General features: G+C 33.6%; 2 protein-coding genes across 2 annotated transcripts; both read left to right on the top strand.

Annotated features, from left to right (window-relative positions):
• Positions 1–4,316: 4,316 nt before the first annotated feature.
• Positions 4,317–8,434, top strand: CEST (death domain associated protein). The gene is made up of 6 exons (XM_012220105.4): positions 4,317–4,826; positions 4,928–4,972; positions 5,141–5,254; positions 6,081–6,161; positions 7,514–7,678; positions 8,257–8,434. Exons 1-6 carry the CDS (start codon positions 4,509–4,511, stop codon positions 8,344–8,346), a joined length of 813 nt encoding a protein of 270 aa, XP_012075495.1. The 5' UTR covers positions 4,317–4,508; the 3' UTR covers positions 8,347–8,434.
• Positions 8,435–8,582: 148 nt separating this feature from the next.
• On the top strand, positions 8,583–10,274 carry LOC105636764 (uncharacterized). Its single transcript, XM_012220108.4, has one exon. The coding sequence runs from the start codon at positions 9,068–9,070 to the stop codon at positions 10,118–10,120; it is 1,053 nt and encodes a 350-aa protein (XP_012075498.1). The 5' UTR covers positions 8,583–9,067; the 3' UTR covers positions 10,121–10,274.
• Positions 10,275–10,594: the final 320 nt, after the last annotated feature.

The raw sequence follows: 10,594 nt of genomic DNA on the forward strand, positions 1-10,594 counted from the left end.
AATCAAAGTACTAGAACCATAATAGTACTTAAGTTTGTATAATGAAAAAACACCATTACAAATCTTAAAACTGAAACCAACATTATCCAACCTCCCTACATAAATTAGATTTCTAGCACATTCAGGAACATAGAGACACTTTTCAAGATCTGGATAACGACCGGTGTCCAGGATCAATCTATAAGTCCCAATTCCTTCTATTCGTGCCTTCATTCTGTTTCCCATGAATAGGAATTTTTCAGTTTCGTTTATGGGTTGGATCGAAAGAAATCCCTATATAATATGAGACACATGAGTACTTGCACCATAATCTAACCACCAAGTATTATTAGGCACTTCAATAAGATTTGATTCAAAACATACTGAAACATAAAGTATACCTTTCTTTTCAAACCAAATCTTCCTTTTAGGACAGTCCTTCTTTAAGTGACCATTCTTCCTACAGAAGTAGCACTTCAATTCCTTACGGATTTGGCCCTCATTAACCTTCATTGGGGCACTGTCCCTTTTCTTGCCTTTCTTCCCTGATTTGTTATTGCTGCTGCTAGCTCCATTATGAAAAGTGAGATTGATGGAGTGTTCCTTCAATTTCTTTAATCTCCCTTCCTCTTGTATCAACATGGCCTTGATTTTCTGAATGTTCCATTTTCCCTTAAGGGTGTTGTAATTCACCTGGAACTGACCAAACTCAAGATGAAGTGAGTTAATAATAAATTGAACTAAAAAGGATTCACTCACATCCATTCCCATTGATTTCAGTTTGGCTGCCAAATTCTGCATGCCAATCACATGATCATGAATGGATTGTGACCAATCAAACTTCTTGGTCGTCAGCTCACTCATCAAGGATCCTATGATGGACTTGTCAGTTATGTCCAATTGGGAGTATTCCTTAATTTTCAGCATGTACTCTCTAGCATTGTCTGTTCTGGGCATTGATGGCTTAACATTTTCAGCCATTGTCATCCACATTAAGTTCAAGCTTAGCCTGTTAGACCGCTCCCAAGCCTCATAATGAGACTTGTCAGCTTTAGTGCTGGTCTCTGTAATGGCTACTGGCTTTTCAGAGACTAATGCCAGATCTAGGTCCAGAACTCCTAACTGATAATGGATTTGTTCGGACCAATCAGCATAGTTCAATCCATTGAACTTAATCAACCCAGTGCCCATAGTAAACATGTTAAAGGAAGCTGCAACATTACACATATACTCATACGTTAATGCTTTGAGTAAACATAAAATGGATTCAAACAAATAACAACTTTAATTATGCATCTAGATTCACCTTTGGGTAATATTTAAATGTATAGCTTTAATCAATAATGATGCCAAGAAGAAAAATACTTTAATAGACTTTCATTGTGGAGCAACTTGCGAGCCTTTATGCAAGTCAGAGAGAAGCACGCCCGTGCTCATTGCAGCACGCCCGTGCTCCTTTCTGCAATCCAGTTACTTTTTTTTTTATTCCATTCAACTATTCAATAATGCTCCATAATATGCATGTTATCTTTGGATATACATTCATATTAATTCGTACAATGATAAGTCTCTTTAATGCCATTGATTATAATTAATGGTCTACCTTTGGGTAACCTAACAAATTATAATCAACGAGCTCAATTGTCCAATTTTCACTTTCATGTCATATAACGGCATCACACAAATATAAACAATTGAAAACTGCATAATCAATGTCTAAAACAATCCAAACAAGGCCACTTTGGTGACTAACAAGTTTTCCATTCATTAAACATTGATTTATGCAAAACTTTTATGAGATTAAATTAAGATCTCAAAACTTTAACGACATAACCCAATAATATGTCATAACCATTCTCTATAAATAATAACAAAATAATTTATAAAGCATAAAGAAAACAAACAGTTTTCAAATTTCTATAATTTTGGCTTCGCTTATACCATATAAATCAATTTCACAATACGAAATTAATTTTCATTAATTAAGCAAAAAAAAAAAAACGCTATCAAACAAATCTAGAACAAGTACAGGCTCTGATACCACATGTTGAATAAACTTTAATATAGCCCAGATCTATTGTTCATAGAATTTGTTTGACAAGAATATACAATAGTCGGAAGCGTACCTTGATCCATAACGGCAGATCTATGTTATGGGTTACCTCATTGGGACAATTCGATTCTCACCGTAACAGCAGATCTACGTTTCTTCACTCTGGCCTCTTGTCCGTAAGTGCTCTCTTAATGGTCAGAGAATAATCAAAAGCTGCAGGAGTTTCTTTTATGAGCTCTCTCAAACAAACTATCTCCGTATCTGTTTGAGGGAGCCGTCACACTCTCTTGTTTCTATGTTAACCCTAATCTGTTGATTCCTTTATCTTTTATAAGGCAGAGGAAGGGTATAAAAACCCTAACTGGCTCTTATCCATTAAACCCAATAACCATCATTTTGGGCCACCTTAATTAGAACCAGCCCTTTAATCACATGGGCCACATACATATTATTAAAATAATCTAACATGCTCTCCATCTGATTCTTTACTTTCCCTTTCTATATGTTTCTCTCTAACCAAACAATCATTTTCCCTCTCTAAATCTCAATGCAAGAGTGAGTTACCTAAATTTCCTTGGTGTTGTAATGGCCTCGTGTGCCCAGTTGCTGCAATTTAGGTTCACAACCAATAATTGTAAAATTGTAGGTTTTCTTTCTTTCTTTTTTTTTTTTGCTTTTATTTTTTCTTTTGCTCTATTTTTTTTTTTAAATAATTTGGTTGAAGGAGCTTGATTAGAGATGGAAGTGACAAAAATTCTAGTTGCTCTATTTCTTTTCATTTTTTTTAATTTTTTGATTTAGCTTTTCTTTTCCAAGTTTTATTTCTTTTTCAATTTTTTAATTTCTATATATGCAGCCACCAAAGATTTGTTACTTATTCACATCATATTTTCTTACCCTTATTACTTAAGGATTGTGGTTATTGAGGTAATTTGTGTTGACAAAAGATTTACAGTAAAGAGTTTTTAGTAGTTTCTTTAAATCAATACTTCTATTTACATTTGGATTAGCTACGAAATTGTTAATTAGTTTTCATTTTCTTAATATGAACTCTGTTTTCCTTGTCTTCTTAGTTGACATAATTAAATAAAACCAAAGTGAACAGGGTTCGAAAGGGCAAATTAGTGGAATTTGATAGCATGCCCACCTGGACTATATATAGCAAACTGATTTGGAGGTCTTTTATACCATGTCGTCTACCAGATGCGAAAAAATGGGTCCTGCAATTATATAATCATATTTCCGAAGAGCTAAATCAGACTGAAACACTTAAACGTAAATTTTAAAAAGTTTGTGCACTTAATTAATAGTGTTTTCTGTTTAAACACCAAATAGAAAAAAACGAAAAGTTCAGGCACTAAAGTTATAATTATCCCGCTTTTAATCACATTTTATGTGAAAAAAAAAACTTTATAAATAGCTGTTATTTTCCATATGACATGAGTTTAAACGTATCATGTCATGAATTGACCCGTGTAACCTTTTCAACCCGTTTAATTGAAGGTAAATAGTAATATATATATATATATATATATATATATATATATATATATATATATATATATATATATATATATATATATATATATATACACATGAGTTATACAGGTTATACATGTCAAATTTTCTGACCTATAATATAACCCATTTAATTAGACTGATTGCATTTTTTGACCCAGTTTAATTAAATGGATTATATGTGTTGTGTTTGTCTCACTTTTCGTGTTGTGTTCATATTTAAATATTTAACACAATTATTAAATGGATATTGTTCGTGTTGGCTTTAATTGTGTTGCATGTTAGGCAAGTACGAGTCGAACTCAAAATGCCAATTCATTTTGATATCCCTACCAATTAGGTGTGATTTTGTTTGTCTTTTACATTTTGTAAAAGATTTAGGAATCGAGAAGTTTTGAGTTCAAATACCATCCACAAGTTATCACTAATTGAGTAAATAATAAGCAAAGGGAAGTGCTACCCTTACTGTGTACAAACTAATCAGGGGTGTGCAAACTAGTTTAGCTTAAAACTAAACTGAACTAAAATGAATAGACTAAAATTAAATTTTGAAAAAAATCAAAATCGACTCGAACTAAGTAGAGGTTAGAATCAAATCGGCTTAGTTTGATTAGTTTGATCGGACTTTTGGATCGAGGTTTGCTCAGCCCTAGAATGGAGTGCGAATGTGGGCCTAAAAAGATTGAAGGCTTTGATTGGATCGGCCCAGTCCATACAATCAAGCAGCTCCATTTCTGAGCAACTGATATGCTAGATTGCTATGGTGACCACGAAATCAGAGAGCTATTGTTAACCAAATAGACATTTTCACATCTTGAGTAGAAGTGACTCTCTCTTCTACAAAATCTAATTGTATAATCTTTGAAGTTTGAAAGTAAGTAAAAAAAAAAAAAAAAAAATGGCCAAAAATATTTCAAATTGTTAACGACTCCATTGCCTTATTCAAGATAAGACAATAATGGCTTTGCAACTTTACCGATTTCCACTACCTTCTTCTTCTTCTTCTTCTTCACTTACCCATTTTCTCTTCCTCTACAACCAACCATATTACCACCTTGCTTTGAGAAAAAGGAAATTGGGTAACTTTTGCCTACACTACCATAAAAGTAACAATAGCTGGAGAAGAAAGAAGACTGGCTTGTTGGTTGGTAAAGAAGACCTAGAGTTGCGTGTTCAAAATGGAGAAGAAGAGTTTGAGGAGGAAGAAGAAGAAGAAGACGAAGACGTAGCACCACCTAGTCCTCAAGACCTTGAATACATTCAAGAAATCAAAAGGGTCTATTTCAATTTGTTCCATTTTTCTGGGGAGGGAAATTTTTGTTTCATTTGGTATTTATAAATAATTGTATCGTATCTTCTTTGTCTTGATTTCATTAGGTAGTGGAGCTTCTTAAGAAAAATAGAGACATGCTTTTTAATGAGGTAATGTTACTTCTTTTGTTATATATATATATTGCTGCGATTGATATAAGCTGATTAACTCATTTGCATCACTGTCATTCTTATAACTCGAGAATTCAATTTAGGTGTTATGTATATGTTGGCTTCTTCAATTGCCAATTAATTGTCTGTTTTTGGATTTTTTCTTAGGTTAAGTTGACAATTATGATTGAAGACCCAAGAGAAATTGAGCGAAGGCAGCTACTTGGCATTGACGGTCCTGATGATCCAACCAGAGATGACTTGGTTGAAGCTCTAGTACAAGTAAGTTCCTCTTTCCATAACTAAATTGTGCCTTGTCTAAACTATTAACCAGTTCACTCTATAATTGAAAATGTGGTGAACCCATATCTCAATTGATGTATGCTGTATGTAGCAACATTTAGGTTACTATTAATTTAGTTGATTCTTATGCTATAAACAATTTAGGATTCAGGGGAAATTAAATGGAATCTTTTAGTATTTGAATGGGGTGACAGTTTAATGTCAGCTGAAAAGCTGGCGTGTTTTTCATTTGGTGGGGAAATCTTCATTTTCTTTATTCATGTACAAATGCATGTGTTAATTAATATTACTTCAGTATCATCATTTACTAACACAATATATGAAATGTAATGTCCACTAAGTTGAATGAACACCAAGTTCTGTTTGCCATTCTTATTTCTGAATGTTATATAAATAATTGACTAACAAGAAACCATAATATTCTAACATCAATAAGGATTATTGCAAATTACTCTTAATGTTAACTACCATCATAAAGGTTATTTTATTAAGTCTTGAAATTACCAAAAAGAAAATGCGATAGAACAGAGAAGAATAAGGGAGACAATGGAAGTGGAATAACTTCTATGGAGATTAATTAAAAAGCAAGCATGCCTCAAATGATGATGAGAAAAAGGCTGGTGGATTTCAGTATTCTCAACCACTTGAACTCGTTGTCCTCTCCTCAACTCTGCATTTTACACTGATGTAAGACTGTCCAACAGCCCCTAACCTGCCGAAAGAAATTATTTAAACCTTATGTCTCACAATAGGAGAAGAAGATGATTTCTTTCATATTGTTATACTGCAATTCTCTGTTTACTAGGTGAATGAAGGCAAAGTACCAAAAAATCGTGTTGCGCTCAAAATGCTTGCTGAGGAAATGGCAAATTGGCCTAATTTAGAGGTAATGTTTAGATTTTTCTTACAAGGGTTGTTAATGTTAGAAATGCTGTAACTTTGATTTGTTCTGGTTTGCTTGTGTTCATTGTCGCCCATTTCCTTTCAAAAATTTGGTTCAGTTTTCATGCATAGTACTAATTCTCACTCTCGTGGTTTATTTGAGTAGAATTCTAGTCAACAATATGAAAACCACATGTACCTGTCAACTTGACTACCCTTTTTGCTTAATTATTTTATTTGTTTAGAGAAGAGAGTCTTTTTCTATTAAATGTGCAGTTATCGTAGTAGAAAAAATTGAAGTCTGCAGGTCCACTAAAGAGATACTGAATGCATTTCTTCCACCTAAAAAATTTTGAGAATGGATTAACTGGTGGATATATCATGTAGAATATGGTTGTTGTCAAGAAAAAAATGACAAGGGTTCTGCCAAGCCTGCAAGTGCGATTATATCAATTTAGTTGAGCAGTATTTTATATCATTTTAAATCATCCATTAAATAGCCTCCTGCAAGCAAATCATGTGCTCTCAGTTACAGGTATATTGCACCTAATTTTTCACTCATTTTTACATGTAAGCTGAGCTAGAATACCCAGTTAAGTGGTAAAGGCCCCAGACAAAATTGACATATTCCTTTACTTTACAAAGTATCAATGTATCATCAGTGGACTGTCATAATTCTGACAGCTGCGGAATTTCTCAACATGGCAAATGCCATTTCACATCATTATTCATAAATTGCAATGACTGGGGTAATTATGCCTATTTGGAGTTTGCAATGTTTGTCAATGTCCTGCAGAGACTTGATACTTCAAAGAGAAACTAGAAATCTGATTGCATGGCTAATAAATTCTGAGCATCAAGTAATTTCGAGGAACTGCTCCCATCAAGGCTATACAAAGATACTAATGTTTATCAACATTGAAATCATAGACAAAGTAGAAGATTCAAAATAATCTTTTAACACGTTTTTTTTTATGCTATACAATAGAACGTTACTGGAATTTTCAATGTATATTACTTGATTCAATAATTTGGAAGAGCAGTCTGAATGTAATTTTAAGTTAGGCCTGTTAGATTACAGGATGGACTGTTAAAACAGCCTCCTTTCGTTTTAAAAAACCTGATCCAATGTAGATCATTTATGTTATTATTTACTTCTCACTATGGTCTTATTCCGTTATCCTTTTGAGCAAAGTCCAAATTGTTTAATCTCTAAGGAACCTTCTTCTTCTTGTTCTTTCTTGAAATTTTCTTTAGTATTATTTGGTTATTGACCTCTTTCACCTGTCCTGAAAACAAAGAAGAAAGCAGCTCATATTAATTATAATTATCTAATTATTTGTGTTTATTGAGTAGGTTGAAGCACCAAAGACAAAGCCAAAAAAATCCCTTTATGCAAAAGCGACGGACACTGGTATAGATCCTAAAGAGGCTGCTAAGAGACTTAAAATTGATTGGGATTCAGCTGCTGACATTGAAGACGTTGAAGACAGTAATGAAACAGAAGTGCCTGCAGCTGTGGTTAGTTCTCCCTTCTGATTAGTTTAACTGTTTTCCTTAATGGCTTGGTTATGTGTCCTCGATCAATTCTTCCTTTTGGTTCTGTTATTGCTCTCAAAAAGCTCATAAAACTTAAAGTGGAAAGCATTTAAATTTTAGAATGAAGAATACTAGCTATCATAGAGTTAAATATGACTGGTAAGAAGTTTTTGATTTCATATAAATATTTATGTGTTTTCCTAATTCAGATTTGGTGAGGTTAACAATTAGGAAAAATAAGGAAGAAAGTGGAAAATAATAAAGAGAGAGTTCATTAATTCTTCATAGAAATTTCTGATTTAAGGTAATAAAATGAAATTATACCAATTTTCACTTTATATTGTTATTTATTCATTTAGTGTGCTATGATCAGATATACTTCATAACACCTAATGGAATGTTAATGCAGATTGATGCTATAATTAGAATGAACATTACATTTTTTTTAAAAAAAAATTGTAAGAACAACATAACATGATCCCCTATATATTTAGAGTTAAAATTTTTCTTTGCTTAGATAATCTGAGGCTTCATAACCAAAGAAGCAAATTCTCTTGCAGGGTTATGGAGCATTGTACTTGGTCTCAGCATTTCCCGTCATCATTGGTATTTCAGTAGTATTAATCTTATTTTATAATTCTCTTCAGTAGGAAATTTTGTGATGTCATATAATCTGTATTATTGCATACATCCAAACAATGTGAACAACAATTGTTTATATAATTTGATGTTTGCTCATGGATGTGTATCTTTGCAAATGTTGAGTTGCGAATTGCCTTCTTCTCCTCTTGTTTGCTACATCAATTTTTTATACGCGAACAGAACTTATTACAGAATGCGTCGACTCTTTCACTGAGGAAAAATCAGAGTTTCTTTTTGAATGTTATTATTTACCCTGCTATAACTTTATTTGAAACTTAATAGTTGAGTATTTTTTTTTTTTTTCTCTCGGATTCTTGGATGTAGACTTTTGTTTTGATGCAAAGTACATAAACCACTATTTTCCTAATCGCACGTGTGAATGCCCTTATTTTAAGTCACGGTTAAGAGAAAATGGATATCAAGGTTGGTTAAATATGGTTAAGATGTCAGTCATCATTCATGAAAGTAGGCTCTCATATGAATAAAATATAGAAGCAATTAGTCCTGTGGGGAAATTATGCTTTGATATGCATTAAACACCTCTTGTATACACTATGTTATTATATATGTCCGCTTATTATATTATGCAAGTACTAAACATGCAAATCACTACTGATTACACTTGGGATATGCTGCCCACGTTCTGCCTTTGTCATGTCTCCTATATATATATATATATATATATAGTTCAGTCCCTGAATTTACCTTCAGTCTCTACCCTTAAACATCATGGCTAGAAACAATGCCGAAAAAGCAATTGAAATCTACGATGAGTTCGACATCTTTACAACTGCTGAACATTTCCATGAGTTAAAGTTCATGGCCATTGAAGAGCCTGAACTGCCATTCAGAAAGGAGAGTCCCCAAAAGGAGAAGCAGATTTTCGTTGATCCAATATCCTTGCAAGGTTCATCGAGGAGAGAATCTAGCTTCAATTTTATGTTGCCACCTATTCTCACTCCTCCAGATGGACCGCCCATAAAACCACCGATTATAAGCTGCAGTCTACCCAACTCAGCATGCTCATCCCCTCGATTCGGCTTCGGTATGTTGAAGAAGAAATGGAAGAATGAAAGCCAGGCATCTCCTCGTCAAATTGACCATCTGGCATATAGACATTCTTCTCATCTTACTCAGGAAGAAGAAATTGATCATTTGAGGAAGAGCAGGTCTTGTGTAGAAGGAAGGTCATCTGCAAAAGCAGATGAACTTGATCTTTGGTTTAGGAAACCAAACGTTATCGACTTCGATGCCATAAATCATAGAAACTTCTCAAAAACTGAAGCTAATAAAGCTGATCATGATGAAGGATTTAAATGTGGTGCACTATGCATGTACCTGCCTGGCTTTGGGAAGGGAAAACCAGTAAGGTCAAAGAAGGAACAGGTAGAAATAGAGGCGGGAAACATAATATCAAGAACTGTTTCTCTAGAAAAATTTGAATGCGGTTCATGGGCATCTTCAGCTATCACAAATGACCATGAAGATGGAGATTCTATGAATCTTTACTTTGATCTACCACTCGAACTGATACGAACTAGTGCGAACGATGCAACTTCACCAGTTTCTGCTGCATTTATCTTCCACAAGGATCGGAAAGGGGTCCTCAAGAACAATTCATCTAGAGCAACACCCAGAAAGTCTCATGAATCTTCCCGCCATGTTCGGTTTTCAACCTCATCTCCCTCGTCTCACCCTGCATCGCCAGCTTCTTGCATTACGCCTCGCCTGCGAAAGGCGAGGGAGGACTTCAATGCCTTCTTGGAAGCACAGAGTGCATGAACTCATTTTTTTTCCTTCAACTTCCGAGCTAGGAAGGATCATGTATTTCTGTTTCTTGCAATTTTGCACACGCATATATACACACATTAATTTTCTGCCTATGATTCAAGAAAACAAAGAAAAGAAATATATAATAGAATGTTTATAGGTCATTTTTGGCTTTTTCATTTTCTTCTCTAATCTTGCTACCAAATTTTGATGATAAATGCATAAATATATGAAATTTCCTGCTTCTGTCAACAGTGGATTTCTTCACTTTGTAGGGCAAATTACTATTTGCTCTGAGATTTTATCCAAAATACTAGTTAATATCTATCTTTTAAAAATATATCTTTTAGTCCCTAAAATTTTATTCTACTACACTATTTCGTCCCTCCATCTAAATTAACATTATTTTGGCTATTAAATATAAAGTAGAAAAACAAATAGTACTCCTATATATTAGAAAAACTTTCTGTTTTTTCAAATCTCATC

Source organism: Jatropha curcas, chromosome 10, assembly GCF_041381405.1.
Source record: "Jatropha curcas cultivar XTBG-Jc1 chromosome 10, XTBG_Jcur_1.0, whole genome shotgun sequence".
NCBI classification, from domain to species: domain Eukaryota; kingdom Viridiplantae; phylum Streptophyta; class Magnoliopsida; order Malpighiales; family Euphorbiaceae; genus Jatropha; species Jatropha curcas.

Bases quoted from the DNA above. Each gene is read 5' to 3' on its own strand.
- LOC105636764 (XM_012220108.4), top strand. From the start codon at position 9,068: ATGGCTAGAAACAATGCCGAAAAAGCAATTGAAATCTACGATGAGTTC.
- CEST (XM_012220105.4), top strand. From the start codon at position 4,509: ATGGCTTTGCAACTTTACCGATTTCCACTACCTTCTTCTTCTTCTTCT. The intron at 4,827-4,927 runs GTCTATTTCAAT...TGATTTCATTAG, and splicing joins ACATTCAAGAAATCAAAAGG to GTAGTGGAGCTTCTTAAGAA. The intron at 4,973-5,140 runs GTAATGTTACTT...ATTTTTTCTTAG, and splicing joins GAGACATGCTTTTTAATGAG to GTTAAGTTGACAATTATGAT.